The 25,065-nt window shown below is 43.0% G+C and overlaps 1 protein-coding gene across 2 annotated transcripts in view; it reads left to right on the plus strand.

Annotated features, from left to right (window-relative positions):
- The window catches only part of pard3ba (par-3 family cell polarity regulator beta a), a 206,772-nt gene that overhangs the window by 153,391 nt on the left and 28,316 nt on the right, over positions 1-25,065 (plus strand). For both annotated transcript variants that reach the window (XM_050063013.1, XM_050063014.1), the window contains one exon: positions 9,924-10,035. In XM_050063013.1, coding sequence (XP_049918970.1) covers positions 9,924-10,035 — 112 coding nt within the window. The remainder of the gene's footprint in view (positions 1-9,923; positions 10,036-25,065) is intronic.

The raw sequence follows: 25,065 nt of genomic DNA on the forward strand, positions 1-25,065 counted from the left end.
AAGGAGAAAATCTAGAGAGGATTATAATGCAAATGTATCATTTCCCGTATGAAATAATACAGGCCACATTAAAACTTCCCTCAACTTAAACTCTCTGACAGAAATTACTATTGACTTGCAAATCAAAAACTAAGCCCCAGACACCCAATCTCATCCAGAAAGAGAAGAAACAGAGAGAGAGAGAGGTTGGACATGGAAAGGAGACAGATGGGAATGGAAAGAAGTGACAGACGGAGGGACGAGAGAGAGAGAGAGAAGAGAAAGCTGGGGAAAAGAGTGCAGAGAAGAGAGGGAAGAAAGACGCAGCCAAAAAGGAGAGAGGGAGAGAAAAGGCGTTAGATAGGCAGAGTAAATTCGGGAGGGAAGAAGTGACAGAGGAGACGATGCAGACAAAAGAGGAGGAGGGATAATTAGCCACAGTCTAGCAGCCTGACAGATCTGTTAGACCACTTTAGCTCTCATCCACTAGTGGTGGGTACTTCATTAGCAGCCTGTTGTCTCTCTTTCTCCCTCACTTCCACTCTGTCGCTGTATCTCTCCCTCTCTTGGTGTGTCACTTGTCCGTTCTCCGTCCCCTGTTTCCTCCTAATGTATATTAGATAGTCTTTAGCATTAGCATGATGGATGAGGAGCCTTCTTTGGCTTGGTAAATGTGTATGTTAGGGAGTCTCCAGAGACAAAGACGGACAGAAATAAATGTCTAATAATGCTGTTAGAGGGACGGTCATTAGTTGTTCAATGTCGATCTTTTCGAGCTCCGGCAACAGTCTTTCTCTCTCAGTCGCTATCGTCACTGTGACCAGAGCAAAGCCGGAAGATAAACAAACAATGAACGAGCAACGACCATAGACGTCACAGAGTCTAGGTAGGTATATAAAAGAACATCGCGCCCCCAAGCGCTTCGGCGGGGAATTGCATAGCGGCATAGACCAACAGGACGCAGAACTATGATAGGCACACAGCAACTGCGGAGCAACTACGTGCACGTTGCGTCGAGTGTACGCAGAAGCATAAGGAAACTGTAACACAAAGGCGTCAGCCTCTAGTGTGACATAAAACGTATGCGTTGGCAGCGCTTCATACACAATAACAATGGCATTAACATGGCAGTAACGATCATTTACCTTTTCTGTTACATGGCGGCGGCTCTCATCCTCTAATCTGAGGTTAAGTAGCTGGCGGACTTAAATGATTTCCCAATTTGTGGACATTTTCGGCTGCTGTTCTTCTCATTTTAGTTAGCTGCTAACTGCTAACAGCTGCTTTTGTAAATCTCCCAAGGTGATTCACACTTATAACGTCGTGAAAACATCCATGCCACCCATGATACCGTCCTGTTGACTGTCCTGTTTATATAGACATAATTTTGGTAACACAGAAGTAACTAGTAGTGTAACAGATTACTTTCTATGGCGAGTAAGGAAGGACAGGAAAGTAGAGACATTCAAAGTTCAAAAACCTCAACAGAAGGTTTGAAGACATTGGGTACAGCATTAGAAATACACCAGAAATCCCCTTTAAATGCAGTAGGTGGCCGTGTTGGATGACCTCAGATGTATTCCACGGTCACACCCATTCACATCATGCATCCACATGCTTCCTCATCGCCGGCTATTTCCATTCACGTTACACCACCTGCGGCTTGGACGAGGGCACTCATTCACAAAGTCGGCCCATCTGTGAAAACACAAGTCTCCATGAGGTCGGAACCCTCCGCACCTTTCATTCACACACACATGTACACACATGGTCAGGAGCAGACGCACACACAGCCACCCACATGTAATATTTCGACAAGGAAGCTCAGTGTAACCTAGCAACAATGCTGCGTGTGGTCCGGGGCGTTTTATACCACTGCATAAAAATCATAGGTGTAAGCTTACTTACTGTGTGTGTGTATATATAAATGGAAACAATAAAGAATTTTATTGTTTCCAAGGGAACAACATATCTTTTACATTACACTGCTTTAATGATGCTGAGGAGAAGTGTGCTTATTGTACACGTGGGACAGCCTTAATGTTAATATAGCTTTACTCAAATGTTTTTCAAGGTAAATGTGCATGCTGCGTCCACCGTGTGTTTGCATAGTTGTGCCAACTGAGACACACTAGTAACCACCACCCCCCCTCCTCCCCTCCTGTCAAAGCCCTCAACAGTGGACTCCAGCGCTGTCTCCCTAATTTACTGTTGGACATTTTCATTAGGCCTTCAATGGCAGGTGTGTGCCGTGATGGGCGTCACATTTGATTAGAGCTATGCTAGAGGCTGACCTGTGGAGAAAAAAGGTTAGCTATGCTTGTCAAATTTTATTAGCCAGAAGGCACTCTTTGTAGCTGGAGCAAGAAACAAGGAGATGAGATGAAAGAGAAGCGAGGAGAAAGAGAGAGGCCAAACCCGAGATGAGAGAGGGAAAGAGCGAGGGAGAGGTGTGCTGTAAAATGCACCGTTGTGCTAAGAAAAGGAAGATGAAGGTGCGCTTGTACGATAAGACGAGTAAATGACACATCAGTGAACGTGCTCTCAGGTTTCTACCATGGTTCAAGCAGTGGCACGAGGAATACATGCCTTAAGTTTACTTGACACTGTGACAAAGTCCAACTCTCAAATCACTCCAGACAAGCTTCACTAATTGTTGAAGCATTTTTAAAACAAGCTACAAGGTCTTTTGGGTGTAGATGTGTTGGCTGCCTTTACAAACCCTGAATAATGTTCTTTCCTGTTTCCTTTTTCTGCCTGCCATTTTAGTGCGACACTGCAGACACACTTTTATTCCCCTATAGAGAGAAAAGACAGGAAGCAAACAGCGTGCGAAGCTTATATAAGGAGACTTTCCATTAAGGCAGATGCAGAAATTCATTATTTCTGTATTGCAAACGGAAACTACATTCTCATGTTTTCTGCTGTGGATTTAGTTGTCAGGCAACACCTGCCTGAGGAAGAGCTCAAAGAGAAAGGAGATGTTGTTCCCTCGAAAACAACACATCATTAGCGCAGACTGCATATTAAGTCATTGTCTTCTATGCCTTTAAAGCGTCTTTTACCGGCGCTCTGTTTAAGCAATTAAAATATTTCCTTTTTTGCATTCAAGCAGCTTCAAGCCTTTCTTTTGTTCATGGTCAGAAACACGGAGGACTGTTACTGGAAGCTAGTGTTAGATTGTGAGTTAATCAAGTTTTATTTTTATGGCCGTGCACTTAACAGAACACAGATACACGGTGAGTAATGTGTCTGCTATATTAGATGGTAGTGAAAACGGTTGTTACCCGGGAGGGGTCAGAGAAAACTGGTTCGGAAGACATCATTTTCGTGACACTGACACACTTGAAAAAGAGCCACTATACACTGCATAAAATAATGGATGTAGCCATCTTGGATTTTGGAGCCAGAAATTACATATGTGGATAGATTGTGGAGCTAACCCTTACACCAGCTGCTAGCTTAGTTAGCACCATGTATTTACAGCTATGGCTAACTGTAGTAATGCTAATGCTAATTTTTATTAGCAAAAAACAGGCTTAAAACCATTATAACAAAATGCACTGAGCAGAAAACTGAATGTCCAACTCCTTTAGAAGATATTTATAGACTTATACCAGGCCGATACCAGACTGGAGCCCGACTTAATTTCTCTTACACCAGGAAACCAAACATTGACCGTGCACTTTGATGTGTGCTTACCTCCAGCACGCAGGCAGCAAAGGAAAAAAACGCCTGCCTGAGCCTTTCTCCCCCCAGTGTGTTGTGTTTAAATCAGCTGGCCGCAGCAAGAAGAAGTCGCCAAACCAGCCGGCGGCGGCGCACACTTCCTAATTAGTCTGCCCCCACACTGGCTAACACCACGGGATAGTTGCTTTCCTCACACACACACACACACTCTCTCTTTCTCCCGCTCGCTTTCATATAGCAGACGGTTTTGTTCTCACTCCAGTTCCCCCTGCTCTTTCTTTCACTCTTCTCCAAGTTCCCGTCTCCGTCTTTAGGTTGCTGTTTGGTTTTGCTCTCATTCTGTCTTCTGATGCATCTTTCATTTCCTGCTCCGGTGTCTCATCTTCCGCCTCTCTTCCTTCAGTCTCCATCCTCCTCCAGTTTTTCTTCTTCTCTCAGTGCGCTCTCAGATTGGCCCGCATCGTCAGGTACTCTAAATATGGATGGAATATGATACTTGGAGGAAACAACACGTCTGAATTAAGTGGGAACAAGTGAGCTAATATAGCAAAATAAGACTTCATTCATTTATTGATTCGTTGTAGTCTGTGTACATGTCAGACACTCAGGCTGATGCCCTTCTGAACTTACTATACCTCCATAGATGTAGATCACCAAAGCTTAGAACCGTTGGGTTTATGCAACTGGCTTGAGGTCTGCAGACATGCAAGCAGCGGCAGTATCAGCTGCTGATGTCAACAGGGTAAGGCTCCTTCTAAGCACACACACATTCCTGTACTTCTATTTTTGTAAAGACCTGTGCAACCTGTGTGGGCATAATGCATTCCCAAACCCCTTGCTCTAACTGTCACAACTGATTGCCGAACCCCAACCCTAACCTTACCCCAATTCTAACCTGAACTCAAAGGCCTTGACACACCAAGCCAACAGTTGGTCGTCAGTCAGTATTGGGCCATCAGTGAGCATCTGCCACCCTTGTTCGTGAGGCGTGTCCCACACCATTGCCCCTCATCAGCTGGCCGATTCAGCATGTTGAATTGGCAACGGCGGAGAAGAGAAATGGAAGAAGGAAAGTCAAGAGACCAGACAAGACCAAAAGACCTTAACAAACTTGTCATATAAGGCAAAAATATTTTTCTTTAGCCATTGAGTCCTTTAGCAGAAACGTTTTATGATGGTTTGTGTTCTTGTCCACTTATACAAGGCAAATATGCTCCGCTCTTTCAACACTGGATTGTCTTGTCAACAAACGTCAAAACGATCTTCCGGCTTTCCTTCTTGAATGACGATTACAGACTACCGCCATCTGCTAGTGTGGAGAGTTATTCCTGTATTGGGTTGGCTGTCGGGTGTAGTCTTTGAGTTATGTTCATGTGCAACTTCGCCACTAGTTCTCTGAAGTCAGTTTGGTGTGTCTGGACCTTTTAAACCAACACTGTCTCAAATCACATACTTCAGTTACTTCAGTTACTATGTGCGCTATGTACTTATTGGTGTAGTGCGCAAATTTCAACAGGGTAGTGTTGTCTCAAACCAAACACAAATTAGCTAGTTAGCAAACTAGCATTGGCATTTGCGTTATAGTTCGCGGTACCAAATTATCACAGACTGCTAAATTAACCCAGTAAACACACTGCTGGCTTATACCCGACAACAGTATAGTGGTGCTTAGTGCAAACAACAAATGTACAATGTAGTGACGTTCACGGTCGCACAGTCCTCGGCCGCCATTTCCAGTTTGAAAAGTAGTCCCTCCCCTTCCGCTACGCAGCCAAGATGGCGACTATTGAGGGCGAGAAGTGTCCATAGTTCCACACTCAACTTCTTGACCGTTTTGAGTGCACCATCCGGGTACTCATAGTGCACTGCATTCTTCCATACTTCTCAGTGTGAACGCACATATGCACTCAAAATATTAAGTGTAAGTACAGAAGTATGCGATTTGAGACACAGCACAAGTCTTAACCCTCGAACAGGCCCTTGAAGTATTGAGAACCAGTGTCCTCACTCTGTTGGTTAAAAATGTCTTTTGGTCCTCACTTTGCAAGTACAAGCACACACACACACACACACACACAGGACAAATGTGTCTGCTCATACAGACACATACACACTCATGTATCTCCCTCTCCCTCCTCTGTCACTGTTCGAAAAGCAGCATGCTGAATTGTCAACCCATCAAACTGTTCCTCAACAAACCTCAAACCCAGCCCCCCCTCCAGTGCACCCCCCTCTAATGTTTTATCCAGAATCAGCTTCTGTCTTCAGCTATTAATATGATAATATTTGGCGTTGTCAGTGATGGAGGCCGCGGCATAATGAGATAATTACAGTGTTGTTTCATTGGGAGAGCGACACGCACACTCAATCAAAATGGCAGCTCTAATTACGGGCCCAGGGATTGGCTAATGGGTTCGGTAGAAGAGGGGTGGTGTGAAAAAAAAAAATCTCAACTTGGCTCTGCGCATCCATTCTCTGAGGGTCTGTTTGTTTGTTTGTTTGTTTGTTTGTGTGCGGAGAGAGGCTGGTGGGCGGGTAAGTAAGAGTAATAAAAAGCAAGTCATAAGTGAATAAATGAATAATACAGGAGATTAAGTGTGAATATCTTAACAGCAAGGTTGTCTGCAGGACTCAGCACTTGGAGAGGGGGGGCGGAGATTAGTATTGATTAGCTTTGTGCTGAAACCAACCATTAAACCAATTTCAAGAAGCAACAATTAGCACGGCCTCAGATATCCATCTTTATAAAGAAGAGGCATCTTGGCACGGAAATGTTTGGACAGTTCTCTCCTCGTGGCAGCAGGATTGAGTTTGTGTCTTGTAGTGAGAGTACACACACACACACACACACACAGGTTTGTGTAGAATAATAGCGACACTTTGCCTTATCAACATACTGGCACAGAGGTGTGTATGACTCAGCCTTCTGTCCCCGCTGAGGGCTGCATTAAATCAGCAGCAACAAACACACTGTCACAGTGTGTCCCACATACTAAATTACCAGGATTAACCACACAGAAACACACACTTTTATACATTCCTGAGGTTGTCTTCACACACAAACACACACTCCCGAGTCTCAGCCAGATTTTCTAATTAAAGGCAGGGTCACAAGAGAGACTTAAACATGTAAGCTATGTACTTCACTAATGAAGCTCTCTATCTGCTCTGTGTCTCTCACCCCGCTCTCTCTCTCCTTCGCTTCATTTCGGTCAATATCTGCCTCGGGGTCAGACCATTAGGATGTGCGGCACAACGCCTGTTTGATGAAGGCTGTGTGGGTGTTTATGTGTCGGACAAAGGCCTTCCTCATGTGTAGCTGTTAAAGGTATTTGAGTTTTACAGATGCACAGGAAGGGTGGAAAGTTTGCTTTTTTATCCTTGTATTACATTTTTTTATCCCCCTGTTTGAATATTTTTTCACCGTGTGTATCTCCTGAGGACCAAATAGCAAACGAAACAGCATATCAGTGTCAATATGAGATACCTGTATCCAATGCAGCCAGTAAACACAGATAAACGACAGCACTATGTCGTACTTTGGTAGCACATCCTGAAGGATTGTGCTCAGTCAGGCATGCCATTTTTTTTGTCCGTCCATACCGTTGTTTATGTGCGCTCGCCTCCGTACTCTCAGATGTGTGTAGCTTATCTTGCATTAAGGTCCAGTGAGCATGATGATGTTTCTCTTTAGGTTTTGTCCCCATTCTGTCCTCAGTTCTTATCTCTTCACTGGCAGTCGCCGGCAATTTTTTTCCTTCTTCTTTTATTGTTTTTTGCTTCTTTTTCACCTTTCGGTCACTTTCTTATTAAGGTCAGGGTCAGCACGACCATTTGTGTGTTCACTCGTCAGTGTGTCTGTCTGTACTTTTCAAGTGAAAAGACACATCCATCAAATGTTTTTATACTGTTTTTTGCTCCATTCTTTCCCACCTTGGTTTTCTCTGTCAGCTGTAGAAAGTTCAGTGCAGGCACTGATGTCTTCTCGGAGGCAGTGCTTTGTGGATATTATCTGTCTGCCTGTCAGTCTCCCTGTGCTGTCAAGGGTTGTCACTGCGGAGCAAAAAAAAAAAAATACAGGTGGATTTAAGAAAGGATGAAGCTGAATGCACCATGTTCCACCTGGCTTTTTCTTCACTTTTTAATTCTCAACTGTGGTGAAAATGAAACCTCTTAGAATTTGACTTTGAAGGGTGACGTTGGTAGTTTTAAACCTGGACTCTCTTTTTACATGTTTTTATGCCCCTCTGCCAGCGACAACTGTGGCTGCACACAATTTATTGCCTTGAGGGTGTTTCTTCAGCTTTGGCACTAACTTCCATTTGGACTCAACAACGAACTCATTAAATTTTGGTGGCCATGAGTCATAGGTCAAGGTCACTGTGACCTCTTCTGTCTCATTCTCATTCTTGGACATGATATCTCAAGAATACCTTTGGGGAATTTCTTCAAATGTGACAAACGTCCACTTAATGTCAACAATTTACTGATTGGAATTTGTTGATCAAAGGTCAAGGTCACTGTGATCTTTTCTGTCTCATTCTTGAACATGACACCTCAAGAATATCTTTCGGGAATGTCTTCAAATTTGACACAAACATCCACTTAAAGTCAACAGTGAACTGATTGGAATTTGGTGGTCAAAGGTCAAGGTCCCTGTGACCTCTTCTGTCTCATTTTCATTCTTGTGAACATGATATCTCAAGAAAACCTTTCAGGAATTTCTTCAAATGTGACACAAACGTCCACTTAAAGTCAACAATGAACTGATTGGAATTTGGTGGTCAAAGCTCAAGGTCTCTATGACCTTTTCTGTCTCATTCTTGAACATGATATCTCAAGAATACTTTTCAGGAATCTCTTTAAATTTGACACAAACATCCACTTAAAGTGAACAATTTACTGATTGGAATTTGGTGGTCAAAGGTCAAGGTCACTGTGACCTCTTCTGTCTCATTCTCATTCTTGAACATGATATCTCACCTTTGGGGAATTTCTTCAAATTTGACAAAAACATCCACTTAAAGTCAACAGTGAACTGATTGGAATTTGGTGGTCAAAGGTCAAGGCCACTATGACCTCTTCTGTCTCATTGTCATTCTTGAACATGATATCTGAAGAATACTTTTCAGGAATCTCTTCAAATTTGACACAAACATCCACTTAAAGTCAACAATGAACTGACTGGAACTTGGTGATCAAAGGTCAAGGTCACTGTGACCTCACAAAACATGTTTTTGACCAGAACTCAAGAATTCATTGGCTAATTATGACAAAAGTTCACACAAATGTCTAATAGGATAAAATGATGACGTGGTGACATTTTATATTCAAAAAGTCAAAGGTTAACTTCACTGTGACATCATAATGTTCAGCAAAAACACTATTCTGGCCATTACTTAACATCATATCTCAGGAACAGAAGGGTAGACACTTGGTCAGATACTGAATTGGTGACTCTAATATTGTGTGTGTGTCCACCTTGTAACTGTGCTCATTGTATAGATCTTTTGTGCTGCTTTGCAGAGGCATACAAATGCAAGGCAGTAATTCTAGTTGCATCCAAGGGACTAATCGCACCAATTTTTTGCTGCAATGTCAGGTCAATTGAGTACTGTCAATTTCCGTCCACTGAAAATGCTTATTTTGCCACTGACAGGCTCAGATTGTTATTCTAAGTGTCTGACAACAGTATGGAAAGGATCCTTTCAGAGACGAATCTTTTGTGTTTAACCACAACAGCCCTGAAATCACTAAAGCCAAAGCCAACGGACTCCATTTAGATAAACAGTAGTTTTTATTTGTCTCTCTACTGTTCTAACTGTATATAAAAAATGTACGACATGGCAGCTCCCCAAAGGTGAAGCCAAATCATCTCGATCGCCCCCTGGTGGCTGGCTGCATTATAGGTCATAAACTCGCTTCCCTCCATGTTAGTGGATGGGACAGGGGTCAAACTAAAAACTCAAGTACTAGTCACATATTTTTCCCAAAGATGGTTCCTATGTTGTTAGTTGGTTTTTATCGCCCTGGTGTTTGTTCAAGTGTTTGTTTTTATTTAGATATTTAATGCTATAAAAGGGGGTTTGACGTCATGATTTACAACTGTGTGAGTGCATCGCTGTGCTTGTGTACAGTGGTTGAAAAATACCAAAGTAACCCTTTAAGGCCATGATGGGGATCCTGTCTATATAATAGTTTCTTTCTGACAACCAGCTACCATCATTTACACCTCCCTCTCTGTCTCTCTGCAGTGATCAGCGTCTCCAGGGGCTGCGGAGGGAGTACCAGCAGGCCCGAGCCGCTCCAGGCTACGACGAGCTAGACGCCGCACGCCGCAGAGTCCTGGAGCACGACCCACAGCGGGTGAGTGTGCATGTCTCTTGGTGTGCAGTCCTGAAATGGAAGCCAGTTTTTAGCACCAGGAAATAAGTTTGCAGTGAGAGCTTTTTCCTCCTCTCGGCCTAAACATCCATCCAAACCCCACGAAATGACATGTTCTACAGCGAGACATCCACCCACACTGGACACTAGTTTAAGAGATTGAAATGTTAAATGAAGGAATATATGTGTCTCCAGAGCACTTCAGCCTGTTTTCCCCAGTGACTTTCTCGGGCTATTTTCAGCTCTCTTGTTAACATTTTGAGGTGCTGTGTGCCACCAAGGCGGCGCCCGCTCTCCTCCTCATTTAGTTTATGGAGAGATCTATTAGACCGGTGACATTTCCATCCAGCCTTTCTTTCAGCTCTATACCACAACCTTCTCTCTTTCTTCCTCTCCTCTCTTATTGCTTTTCCACTTTTCCTCCTTGGTATTATTGTCCTTGTTCCCTCTTCTTTCTCTTTCTTATTTTGGCGAGGACAACAAAGGCTTGAAATCTCTCACTGTAGTTGCCTCTCCCAACCAAGCTGCACTGCTAAATGTCCCTGAACTTGTATTGATCCAGCCTGAGGAATCATTTCATTTACCTTCGTACACTCCCAAAGCCAGCATACTCGCCATGGAAATCAATAGCCATTTATCAGCCATTTTAAAATGGGATTTTTTTAATAGCGAGCCCAAGGATGCAGAAAATCACACTTTGATCCGAATCAGAATCAGTGAATCTGGCCGTGGCGATTTGCGAAGGCATTTCCTCTGAGCCAGATTTCTTTTTCATTAAATGACACAACTGAGCAAAGAAAGGAGCATAGGCATCTGGGAAATATGGGATGGATTTACTGACAGCGTCGCCGATACCCAATCACCTGACACAACCTGCATCCTGCTGTGCTCGCTTCCTCACTTATTGTGGTGTCTGTTTATCGAGCGATGGAGCCCAGCGAACCAGTCTTCATTAGGCCCTCACACACACACACTGCTTTCTTTGAGGCCCGATGGGCTTCGTCACTCATTACACATCCCAGTGCAGCGTGTGTTTGTGCCATCGGTTTGCCATGACTTGTTCGGTACCGAAACGCTGATGCAATTAAAGCGCAGCAAGCATGAGGCGCAACCTCTGATCTGATTTGTTATTGTTCAACCTAAAAAAAGACAGCGGTGTCCACGGTGAGAGCCACCCATGAGTTTCTCCCCTGAGGAGCCCGATAATGAAACACCCTACTCACAATCACACACATAGTGAGAATGGAAACACTAAAACAGTCAAACATCCAAGAGGTAAAAAAAAAAAAAAAAGAAAAGAAAAGATGATAATGGAATGTTGTATGGAAACACAACATGATGGCTGAAAAATTACTGTAAAAAAAAATATATTTTAATCGAACAAGATTGAAGATTTTCTAGGAGCTCCCTCATCTCTGAGTCTGCAGTATTTAACCACACACACACACCACAACAGTGAGTGAGAGGTTTCTTAAACAAGATTTTTAAGAAAATAAACAGAAATGTATACCAAATTAAGAAGAGCCTCGCATTTAAAGGTCCAGTGTGCAAGATTTAGAGGGATTTAGTGGCATCTAGTGGTGAAGATGCAGATTGCAACCAGCTGAAACCTCTCCTGGTTCGAAGTAGCAGGAGGGGCTGCTAACTACAGTGGCCAGCACGAAAAAGCAAATGGCCTTATCTCGAGCCAGTTGCCCTTTTTACACAGAGATGACGCTATAGAGCCGCTATGAATCCTTTTTTATGCCGCCCCTTGCATTTTTACACAGAACCGAACAATGGCAGCATCATGCCGCTCCAGTGTGTGATTTTCAACAGTATGCTGGCATCCCAGAAGAGCTCCTGGACCTCATTCACAGACATTTAGGGCCACTCTTCTAATTTGAGTTAGCAGCTAACTGCTAACAGCTACTTTTTAAATCTCCTACTGTGGGTCACAAGCATAACGTGTCATCAAAACGTCGCACTCCTGCTGGCTGACAGCTCTGTCCCCCCATTCCATGATTGTCCCTTTTTTACAGAACAGCAAACAGGCATAACAGTTGGTACGTTTACAAGCATGCAGCAGTCGAGCTAAGCTCATAGCTCGGCGAATCAGTCAAGTCGAACCTCGTGTCTTGTCTGAGTATACATGCAGACAAGAAAATCAAATTTCTGACCAAGTACGTCTGACTCCGCCTTGATGGGCGGTGCTGTGTCCTTTTTGATATTGTGCATATTGAACTAGTTGCGGTTCTTTTTCAGAAACTTTTTTAAATAAATCTGCATTTCGCGTTTTCTTACCATCCATAAACTTCAAAATGTTTAGGTCCGTTAGCTGTCAGAGCATGAATGTAGTTTCCACATGCATTTAAAAGTCCAGTTTCAGTCGGACTAAGCTGTTTACGTGCATTTAAAAGTCAATTTTTAGTCGGACTAAGCTGTTAACATGCATTTAAAGATCTGCTTTGAGTCAGACTAAGCTGTTTACATGCATTTAAAAGTCCGGTTTCAGTCGGACTAAGCTGTTTACGTGCATTTAAAAGTCCGGTTTCAGTAGGACTAAGCTGTTTACGTGCATTTAAAGGTCCAGTTTCAGTCGGACTAAGCTGTTTACGTGCATTTAAAAGTCAATTTTTAGTCGGACTAAGCTGTTTACGTGCATTTAGAAGTCCGGTTTCAGTCGGACTAAGCTGTTTACGTGCATTTAGAAGTCCAGTTTCAGTCGGACTAAGCTGTTTACGTGCATTTAAAAGTCAATTTTCAGTCAGACTAAGCTGTTTACGTGCATTTAAAAGTCCGGTTTCAGTCGGACTAAGCCAATAATTCCATTTTCTCAATCTGCATGTAAACGTACTGAGTGTGAAATTTCTGCTTTTAACAGGTTGTGTGAAAGGGGCTGGTGTTTGGTTTGTCCTTTCTGGGCTACTGTAGAAACGTAGGGATGCAACATGCTGATATAAACAGCTCATTCTAAGGTAACAAAGACACAGTGATTCTTATTTTCAGCTGATTATACAACAGTATATGCCCCTAAATCCAACACACTGGACCTTTAAAACTGATCTTAATATTTTATTTAGGTTACAGTGAGACATAGTGAAACAGAAGTGTCCTCAGTGTCTATATAAAATACTTTCAGCTGTAGACAAAGTGGAGTTAACAGTATCCAACCTTTTCGATTCAACGGGACATTACTCCTCACATTTACCTATTTTCTTTCTCTGTGGAATGACAATAGCGTAAATGCAGACCACTTGAGCGGGCGCTCACTCACTGGCTTTGGCCTTGTACGATCAGCCTTTTAGCCGCCGCCGCCACTACCACCAGCGCCGCGTTTCTCTTTTATGCTCAGCCATTTCTGTAGCCATGAATGGTTAAAAAGGTTTTTTTTCCTCCAAGCTCTCCACACAAGGCCAGGAGCACCATTCTCCCTCTCCGAGTGGTTTATGTCTGATTGAAAGAGAGGGCGAGTGTGTGTGTGTGTGTGTGTGTCCATTTGCTCTCCTGAGCTGGAGGATCCTGGGTAACACGCTAACCTAAGCTGGCATAAACAAAAGCCGGGATAAAAGACTGCAGTTACGCGATCTATTCATGTCTGTGTTTATCTGTCAGCGGGCGTCTATCTGCATGATCTGGAGGCGGAGCCATCTATGTGGGTGTGTGTGTGTGTGACGCCACGTATAAGTGTGTGTTTGCAGCTAAATCAGGTCTTCAGAAAGGACTTAATGTCCCTTCCTCATCTTCTGTGTCTCTGTCTATCTATCTGTCTCTAATTTGACCCTTCCCCCGTGTTCCCTGTCTGTGGATAGGTCACACATGTAATTATGACAATCACACTGTCCTCCTCTCTCTCTCTGTCTGTCTGTTGTCTGTCTGTTGTCTCTATATGCTAATCATGGGCTCTCTGTAATGTCTTGATGGCCAATTAAGCCACAAAAGGGACTTCTTTGTTCTATAAAACGAGTCCTGAAGAACAGTTGGATTATTCTGGACATTATATGGAGGTATACTTGAGTGATTTGATACAGCACGTCCGTAAAGTTCAGGGTGTCTTGTGTCATGTGAGTGCGGCTGATTAAAGAAAGAGTTCGTTAATGTGTCTCTGAACTCATTGGCATTAAATCTGAAAGGTATTTATGAGCCTATTTACACCTGGTATCCACGAGCGACAGGCTTGTCTGTTCACACCTGGCGTTAGAGTGAATCTCCACACACACCTCGGTTCTCACTTCAACACTCTGCAGGCAGATATGGGGGGAGAAGAAAGAGAAAGAAAGAAGAACGTATACTCATACTAATCCTACATTTACTGTGTTACTACCAACAATTAAATAATAATAATAATAGTAATAATAATTAATGATAGTAATAAAGTGAGGGGAGTGTCCTCCTGTCGGCCCACAGTGAGGCAGACACAGCTAACATCACCTCATGGAGGGACTGTTTATCAGCCTGCTGTTGGATGTTAGCTGCTGCTGCTGTGTGTTGGCTTGGGCTGGTCAGGTGGATGGAAAACTCTCTTCTTTCATTTGTTTCTTTCTTTCTCTGTTTGTGCTCATATATTTCCTTCCTCTTTTTCTGTCTTTACTTCTTTCTTCCTTTCTTTATCTACGTCTTTGTTTCCTTGTTTCTTTCCTTCTGTCTTTCTTTCTTTCTTTCTTTCTTTCTTCTATCTACTTATTTATTTGTTTACCTCTTTCTATCTTTGTCTTTCTTTCTGTCTTTCTTTCATTCTTTCTTTCTTTCTTTCTTTCTTCATCTACTTTGTTTCCTTGTTTCTTTCCTTCTGTCTTTCCTTCTTTCTCTACTTTCCTTCTCTGCATGTTTCTTTCTTTCTTTCTTTCTTTACTTCTTTCTTTTTTCTATCTCTACCTATTTATTTGTTTACTTCTTTCTTTCTTTCTTTCTTTCTTCTATCTACTTATTTATTTGTTTACCTCTTTCCTTGTCTTTCTTTACTTCTTTCTTTCTTTCTTGATCTACTTCTTTGTTTCCTTGTTTCTTTCCTTCTGTCTTTCCTTCTTTCTCTACTTTTTTTATCTACTTTCCTTCTCTGCATCTTTCTTTCTTTCATTCTTTCTTTCTTTCTTTCTTTCTTTCTTTCTTTCTTTCTTTCTTTCTTTGCTGGTTTCTTTCTGTTTTTCTTTTTTCTATCTCTACTTATTTATTTGTTTACCTCTTTCTTTCTTTATGTCTTTCTTTACTTCTTTCTTCCTTTCTTTATCCACTTCTTTGTTTCCTTGTTTCTTTCCTTCTTTCTTTACTTTATATATCTACTTTCTTTCTGTCCCTCTTTCTTTCTTTCTTTCTTTCTTTCTTTCTTTCTTTCTTTCTCTCTTTCTTTCCTTCTTTCTTTCCTTCTGTCTTTACTTCTTTCTCTGCTTTTTTATCTACTTTCTTTCTCTGCATGTTTCTTTCTTCATCTAGTTCTTTCTTTTTCTGCATGTCTTTTGTTTACGTCTTTTCTTTCTGTCCTTTATCTACTCCTTTCTTTCTATAATTCTTTTATTCTTTATTTCTTCATCTAGTTCTTTCTTTCTTTAGTCCTTCCATCCTGTTTGCCCCCTAGTGGTCATTGTCAGACATCAGTGATGTCTCCAGCTGATGCTCTGACTCACCTCCACCCTCTGACACAGCTCAACATCTATGAAGCTTCATATCGTGTTTGTGTGTGTGTGTGTGTGTGTGTGTGTGTGTGTGTGTGTTCACTGCAGTGCTGTCTGCATGTCTGTGACATGTTTATTATAATGTTGATGGACTTAACATACACTTCAGCTGACCATGAATAACATGTGACTCCACAGTGCACCAGAATCTGCTTAGCCATTGTAACAAAGACACACAGGTGCACGGTATAGGAGACACACACATACACACACACACACACACACACACACAGAAGCTCATGCATCTTATCTTCAACTCATTACCCTGTGAGTCGTAAACAACAGTGGCAGCACATGTGACACCTTAATGAACACAGAAGTCACAGAAAACCACACGCGCAGCTACACACTCGGAGTCATTATAAAACACACACAGAGAGGCACTCACACAAGTCCAGATAGGACTTGTCATCCGTTGCGCAGCTGTTTTTTGTACTTCCCTCTAATGTTGTGTGTGTGGACATCCATCACCTTGATGATATTTTAATGTCACATCCTCGGGCTGTCTCAATCTCTCCCCCTCTCTCACTCTCCTCTCTCCCTCCCACACGTCGGCCATCACTTCATAAATAAACCCCCACATCATTAAGTAAACACGCACCAGCCTGTCACGGTGATAGATGGCCTGCAAACACTCGCGCGCACACACACATACAGGCGCTGGTGATGTGTGCGGGACGCCTCATGCCCACAGGCAAAGGCCCCCCGATGGGTTTTGCGCCCACAGTCCTAATGAATGCGCACGTATTCAACTGTGAACTTGATCTAAGAGCTCACTTTTGGAGAAACTGTCCTCAAAATGAAGTTATTATGAACCAAATGTGGCGGTAACACACTTCACAATGTGTCCGCAGGCCCTTTATGGTACATTGATATTTAGCTTAGTTTACTGGTGTGATTGGTTGGCTCCCACTGTGCCCCAGTGACTGACCATCACCGCCTCCACCTGACATGTGCCTCCACTTACCGCACACCTTCTGCTGTGAACAATTCAGGCTCTCCCCGTCTCTCTCACCTGAAGACACACACTCACACAGAGCGCGCAGTGTAATGGATGTGCTGGCAGGCTGGTCCCGCTGTGTGCCTACTGTTGGGGAAGCTGCCACAAAAAAACCCCTGTAGCCCAGCAGAAAGCTGCTTATAAAGACAAGAGGTGGGACCCTGGGGAGAGGAATGGGAGAGAGGGAGCAAGTAAACGAGGGAGAATACGAGGGGAATGGGAAGGGCTGCGGAAGCGAGGCAGCAATACAGAATAAGAGGAAGTGAAAGGGGAAGAGAGAGGAGATATCAGGAAGAGGGGAGAACATGACAAAGCAAATAAGTCTTAAAGAGGCGCCTTAGGGGGAAGATGGTTGGTCGGATGAGAAATATCACATCTAGCAGGGAGAAGCTGGATTGGCACGAGGAGGAGACAGATGGGACAGAGGAACTGACAGACACATGGAGGCATTGACATAAACGACTGAAGGAATGGAGCGGGGGAGGAAGAGAAAGATGTGGTGTTTTCAGGTGGTAGAGAGGTTGTTGAGACTGAAGCAAGCATGGGATGTCCTTAAACATGGTATTAAGGCTACATCCACACCTATACCATTAATAACTATTTCCACATTTATGCCTCGCGTCCACACTACTCTGAAAACGAGACCTTTGAAACTAGTGAGACCTGACCATGTTTTAGTTTGAAAACTCCAGGGTTGCATTTTAGAGGCTAGAAAGTCAAAACCAAGATTTGTATTTGATCCGGTTAGTTTTGGTTTCACATTGTAATTAGCGCATTAAAGAACTATATATGACGTACCTTTGTCCGGCTGTCATTACCCATGCAAGCCCCACTTCAATCCATCTGTTCTATTCTCATGAATGCAAGTGTCAAAGGTCACTGTGACCTTGCATCCGTCTCATTCTTGTGAACCTGTATTTCAAGAGGGCCTCGAGGTAATTCTTCAAATTTGGCACGGACATTCACTTTGACTCACAAATGAACTGATTACATTTTGGTGGTCAAAGGTCACTGTGACCTTGCGCCCGTCTCATTATAATGAACATGATGTGCTCAATGGTCAAGGTCACTGTGATCTTGCATCTGTCTAATTCATGTGAACGCAAACCTCGAGAACACCTTAAGGATATTTCTTCAAATTTGACACAAATGTCAACTTGGACTCATCAATGAAATGATTAGGTCTTGGTAGTCAAAGGTCAAGGTCACTGTGACCCTGCATGATAAGAATGCCTTTAGGGAATTCCTCAAATTTGACACGACCATTCACTTGGACTCACTCATGAGTTGATTGAATTTTGGTGGTCAAAGGTCAAGGTCATTGTGACCTTGCATCTGTCTTATTCCAGTGAGCATGATATGGTCAAAGGTCAAGGTCACTGTGATACTGCATCATTTTAATTCTTGTGAAAGCGAACCTCGAGAACACCTTAAGGATATTTCTTCAAATTGGCACAAATGTCGACTTGGACTCAACAATAAAATGATAAGGTCTTGGTGGTCAAAGGTCAAGATCACTGTGACCTCTTCTGTCTCAATTTTGTGAACAAGATATATCCCAAGAACACCTTGAGGGAATTTCTTCAAATTTAGAGCAAATGTTCATTTTGCCTTAAGGATGAACTGATTGAATTTTGGTGGTCAAAGGTCAGGGTCATTGATACCTTGCGTTTTTCTTATCATAATGAACTTGATGTGGCCAAAGGTCAAGGTCACTGTCATCTTGCATCTGTCTCATTCTTGTGAACACGATATATCTCGAGAACACATTGAGTGAATTTCTTCACATTTTGAGCAAACGTTCACTTGGGCTTAACGATGAGCTGATTAGATTTTGGTGGTCAACGGTCAAGGTCACTGTGACCTTTCATCCTCTTGAACATTTTATCTCAAGAACACCTTGAGGGAATTTCCTCAAATTTGGCATAAACTTCCACTTGGACTCAAGGATCAACTGATTAGATTTTGGTGGCCAAAGGTCAAGGTTATTGTGACCTCTAAAAACAAAAAAATCATACACTTACAATGACATGTAGTAGAGAACAAAATGATGAATTAATAACATTAATTCTAATTTCTACCTGGCTCTTTATAAAGTTGTCTCCGCCTCTTCCCATGTGCTGCGGTGGCTCATTTTATTACATTGTGGTGTTCGTGGACAAACTGAAACCTGTGCTGTACATTTACCACCACTTGACAACTTTACTCTGCTCTGATTGCCAGCATCACCCTCACTCCGTTGCGTGACCACAAACACTATGCACAAGGTGCAACACGACTCTTATCACAAGATGATAACCTGCCAAAACTGCCTGCAATTGGTTTAGAAGTCTTCACAATCTAAAAAATGTTTTCACACCAGAAACGAACTAAACCATGGTTTAGTGTGATCTGGACCGTGACCACCTGTTTTTGTTGAACCAAGGTCCACACTGAGGTACAGAGGAGGTTTCACACCTGTAATGTTGGGTTTGGATGACTTTAAAATGACTCTCAATCTTTTCTCTTGCCACCTTGACTGCCTTATACTCATGTGTTACTTTCTGTAAGAGCTCCACCTCTTCATTGTCCAAGGAAACAAATCTCTAGTCTTACATTTCATCATCTCTGTAGTATTTTCTGTAACTAAGCAACGAACCGCAGAGAAGACAATGTGCTTCCTGCTTACATCAGCATGCCAGTGCCCAGTGTGCATGAATAGTCATGTGATAATGCGTTTTGGGGTGTGTTAATTCTAACGGAGATTACTTCTGAAACTGTGGTAAAATGCTTGTTTTTGTTTTAAAACGGTGTTTCAAAATGAAATTGTATCATCGTGGATGTGGCCTAAATCTCTACAAAAGGGTGCAAAAGAAAAGGAAATTTCCTAGTGGGAGTTTCAAGTTCCACTGACACGCCGCAGAATACATATTGATTCTGTAAATACGTCTTCTGTGCTTCTTTAAGGAAGCTTTTTTTGTTTCCAACTCATGTCTCTGCCTTCCTTCACTCTGCGCTGTCCAATTAATTAGAAACTTTCTCAAATAAGCTGTTAAAAATGTAGATTTCTAAAAGGAGATGAATCGGAGAAAGCGAGCGTGGGAGGGCCGAGATGCTTAGTTGGTGCATATGGAAGAAAGTGAGGGAGAGAGAGCAGCTGGTCCGGGGGTGTTTCTCTGAAGGAGGCTGCACTAATGTTAGTCTAATGTTAGTGTTAATCAGGTTAGCATATGCCCCGTGTGTGTATGTGTGTGTGTCGGTCTGAGCTTTTACTGATGCACCTGCCATATTTTAATGAGGGAAGAGAGAGGGATGACTGGCTAACATACACCATCACTCAACATCTCTCTCTTTCTGTCTGTGTCACCTTCTTCCCCCCTCTCTCTCTTTCTTTTTCTCACGCACACACACACACACACACACTCCCAGTGGGAAAAGCTCCATGTGAGGCATCCGAGCAAGTTGGAATAAGTCCTGCTTTCTATTTTTTACAAACATGCTCACAAGTTTTGAAATGTAGCCTCTATTCTGGACTGACTTTACACACACGCGCAAAGCATGTGCACATGCATACACACCACATGTGAATGAGCACGGCCACAAACTGACACACACGAGTTTGAACACCCGCTCACACACGTTTTATAACAGACTTTTAAGAGGTAACATACCACAAACACATAAAAACACACAATCCACAATCAACCATGAAAAGGCAACATATACACACAAGCACACACACATAAAAACACACACACACACACACACACACACACACAGTCACCATCAAAGAGCTGCAAACCTCAGCTTTGGCCAAACCAATGCTGTTCTCAGAGTTCATTTCTCTGTAGGAGGCTCCAGCCAAATCCATGCTGGCAGCACACACACACACACACACACACACACACATGCAGGCAAACTTTTAGAGGAAAATCTCGTAATTCAGTAATTACAAGAAATGCTGTCTCTTGATCCTGGTTTCTCCGTGATCCTCTCGCCCAGTGCAGCAGTCGAAGCCTGTGCACATCAAAGGCTGCCCGTCGGTCCCGGCTCTCTGGCCCGGGCTCGGTGCTATTCTGGCCCGTGTAATTACACAGGCCCCCACCACAAGTTAGTGTTTGGATCATACACCCCAGAATAACCCTGAACAAGCTACTGTGAGCGGCTACTGGAAAACCGTCTGCACAGGAGGAAAATGATAGAGAAGAAAGCAGGCAGGAGGTAGAGCTTCCAGGAGACCGCTCTCTGTTAATGTCGGGGTTGAGGTGATAATTATGAAATGAAAGCAGAGCTGCAAAGATAGTTCCTCTTTACAAGCCATTTAATCCAATATCCAGTCTTGCAAGATAATTTTAGGTTAAGGTATTTGCCAGCGAGGTGGCAATAATCCATGTTTTGCAATGCAGATGTAATTGTTTCTTGCACTAATACCTTTAAACATTCCAGAAAAAGGCACATTATCTGGATATGATGCTGCGTGAATATTCTGAAAATTGCTTTTGAGACAAGTGAAATTACCTGACACCATTTGTGTACTGATTGCAGATAAGAGGGTAGAGAAAGAAGGGCAAAGACACTGAGCACAGGTTCATTTCAGAGACTGTCAGTGAGGTATTTAAATAACAACGTAGTGTACTAGTATGTGTAGCATGCTACGCTAGTCATGGATGTTACATAATGTTAGTAACAACCAAACGTGTTTTAAGCCAAACCATGATGTTTATCCTAAACCTGACCATGTACTTTTGTCTGAATAAATCGCAAAATTTGTCGTTAGAATTAAAGTCACGAAGAGGGTCTAAAAAGTCACTAATCTAGCAAGAAAGTTGTCGCGTTGGCAACACTGCCTAGCATGTCATATTTTTGACGTGTAGGGCCACTGTCAACTATCGAGATTTGACAAGTTGAGCGTGAGAATGTGTTGCGATGTTGCCATCTTGGATTTTCGGGCTATATTTGGACTACAGGGCAGACTTAACTCCAATGCTAGTGGCTAGCGTGATTAGCACGGTGCATTTACGGCTATGGTTAACTGTAATAATGCTAGCTTTTGCTAACGAACACCAGGTTTAAAACAATTAAAACAAAATGTAATACCAGAGAAACTAAACATCCGACTCCTTAGAGGGTCTTTTAGTGCAACTAAACACTGGACAAGACATTTTTTAGGCGACCAAAACATTAAAATTACTTAAATAAACTGAAAACACATTGACACAGCGAGAGCTACGGCTACTCTGTGAATCTTGGGTAACGCTGTGGTTAAATTACCTAACAAACGTTGTTGCCGTGGACGCAGTTTGGCATCCACTTGTCTTTCAAAGTTACCATGCCCTGAATCATACACAAGTTTAAGCCTTAATAACATTTACACACTTGTACGAAAATTCAACCCTCGCTTTTGGAGCCAGCCCCTAGTGGCCATTTAAGGACCTACAGTTTTTAGCACTTCCACGTTCGCTTTATTTTTAGCCCCAGAGGTTGTTGTTTGGTTCAATGATTTCTATGATTCCGACATAATTTCATACTTTCTGACCACCTTTGTTGTTTTACATCATCTGCTCTTTGCCGCTGGCCATCACCCCTCCGTTTGATTGGTACACACAGGAGCACTTCCCCGTTCACTCACTCAAACACACACAAAGACTGGAGACTCAGGCACAAGCTGAACTCTTGCTCACACTCCTGGGAGACAAAGACAAGAGTGAACATCTCATTCCGGCATTATGTTTCTACCCACTGCTATCAAGAGTTTTCACACACACGTCTCGCACCTTTCTCCCTCTTTTCTTTGCAAAGTCACAATGAACGATTCCGTCCACGGACTCCTCCTCTCTGTCCTTGTCTCTCCAGCTCATCCCCGAGGCTCAACACACCTCTCTCCTCTCTCTTTTGTTTTAAGTCACTTCATTCCAATGCTGCACAGCAACCAGCTGAGGATTTTTATTTTTTTCCCTACCTCCTCTCCCTCCTCCCCATCTGGGCCAACAAAGGCCTACAGGGACTTATTTGGTGTCTGTCTTTATCCCCACAGCTTGTCTCTGGCCTACGGGCAAACTGCAGAGTGTGATCTGTCTGCAAGTTGATAGAAATCTCCCATTCTGCTCCTCACTCGCACCGCTCTCACTTCAAAGCTCGTCACCAGTCTATGTTTGAGTTAAAGAAGGGGAGGTTCAGTGGGGTTGGCTCTGAGTGTGTGTGTCTCTTTGCTCAGGTCACACTTAAACATCTTATCAAAAGAAGAAAAGAAAATGAATTTGTGCTCTAAATCATTTTACCTAGCTAATTATACACAGAGCATTTTGTTGTACCGACACTGTCACTGTTATAATCAGTTTTACCACACATTAGTATCCTATGCTTGATACAAGCAGGTTGTGGAAAGAAATTACAATTCCCTTCTTTTTTTACACTTTGGAGCACTAATGGAAAATGTAAATTACATTTAACTATTTAAATTGTCTGACCTTGCCATACTGGCTTGTATCTGAGCAAAGTTTGAAGGGAGCAACATCTGTGCATTTTCCTAAAATGAGACTCGAACGTAATCCATGCAAGATATATATTAGGTACGACGCTTATATGAAAGCCAGCCACTCTCTAATGTGGGAAACATGTGTAGCCAGAGGTACAGACTTTGACATATCACCGGCAAAAAGATCTGAAACCTTCAGTACAGAGCGGACTTGGGCAGAGTTTGCAGGTTTGGGATGTAAACCAAGCAGCAACATCCAGGGCTGTAAAACAAAGTCAACGCAGAAATGCCAAAAACTGCAGTTCCTCAAATGGCCACTTGAGGCTGGCTCCAAAAGCGAGTCAATCCCTATAGACCCCTATGTTAAAATGTCCAACTTTAAAGCAGAAACAAACATCACAGATGTTGGACTGGTTGGTTGGACTTCCAGGCAAGTTTCTGAGCCTGTAAGTCACCACTTCACGACTCACGACTTCATAGCGTTCCAGGCAAGTCACGCCAAATTGTCAAAGCAACATGGCGGACCGTGCGGGGTTTAAGTTTTTTATGATCACTTCTATCGGTTTGACTGCCCTTCCAGTGCACTTTCACGGGTAGAAGGTTGTAAAAACACGAGTTACGGGTTGCCTGGAACCCACCGTAAGACCCTTCAAGGAGTCTGATAATCAGGTTCTCTGACAGGTACATTTAGTGTAAATGGTTTTACGTTTGTTTTTTGCTAGCTAAAATTAGCATTATTATTAGCATTATCGCAGTTAACCATGGCTATAAATGCACTGTACTAACCAAGCTAGCAGCTAGCATTATGGCTGTGTGTACCCTCCTGTCCAAACATGGTCAGTTCTGGCTCCAAAAATACATCGTATTATGGAGCTTGTGGTGATTCCCACCCCTAGTAGATATTATTATGTCTTTCACAACCACTAATGCTGCGACAGCGGCTGACAGTTACAAGCTAATAAGCTAACGAACAACATAAACAAATGAAAGATGCTAACTACACTCACCGCACTGCTCTTAAACCTCTCAACGTAGCACTGGTCTCATCCCGACACTTCGGAGGCCAGAACCAGAAATCTCAGTGAGGGAGAAATAGATTTATGTTAGAAAACCATGTTAAACAAAATATTAATCTCAGCAGAATATTTTTACATACTTAAAAACACATCTGGAGGCCGTGAGCCATTACACTGAAAGGCTACTGCTTCATCACTCGGAGAAGGAAACTCTTCTTCTTCTTGTGTGCCCTCGACAGCCAAACTACTGCAGGTAATTTGGGGAAAATGGAGCCTTTAAAACCAATGACACTCAATCTGGAGGGTCTGGAGTTGGCAGGAGTTGCATCAAAGTAGAAGGTCAGACGCATCGACCTCACGACATTTGCAGCAGGCCATTGGAGGGCATGAAGAGCTGGAGTCCGTCATCAAAGCCTCACTGGTGGCGGCGCTGTCGACCCCCACATCCACAAATCTGTGACTGTAAGGAGGGGACGACTGAAGACTGAATCACCTGCGCCGCGGAGATGGCGGCATCACAGAACCCAGACACATGACTCGACAAAACCGGAGGGGGAGCTGTCAGATGTGTTTGCAGCTCGTGTGTGTGTGTGTGTGTGCGCATCAAGGCTGTGCCCAGGCTCACACAAACACACACTCTGTTCGACGGTTGTATCACAGCTTGGTAAATAAAAAATAAACCAAGCAAGCGCTGCCTTTCTCTTACTCACACACCCTGTGACATAGCTTTCGGGGGCATCATAACCTGGAGAGGGAAGAATGAAAACGCGCACACACACACACGCACACACTCTCACAGGGGTATTTGGATGTTATTTCAGTGAACAGTGGGGAGGCAAACAAACCCACAGAGGGGGTAGAGGAACAGGGACACGGCTCCAGTAAATAAACAAC

The sequence above is a fragment of the Epinephelus moara genome, chromosome 15, assembly GCF_006386435.1.
Source record: "Epinephelus moara isolate mb chromosome 15, YSFRI_EMoa_1.0, whole genome shotgun sequence".
Taxonomy (NCBI): domain Eukaryota; kingdom Metazoa; phylum Chordata; class Actinopteri; order Perciformes; family Serranidae; genus Epinephelus; species Epinephelus moara.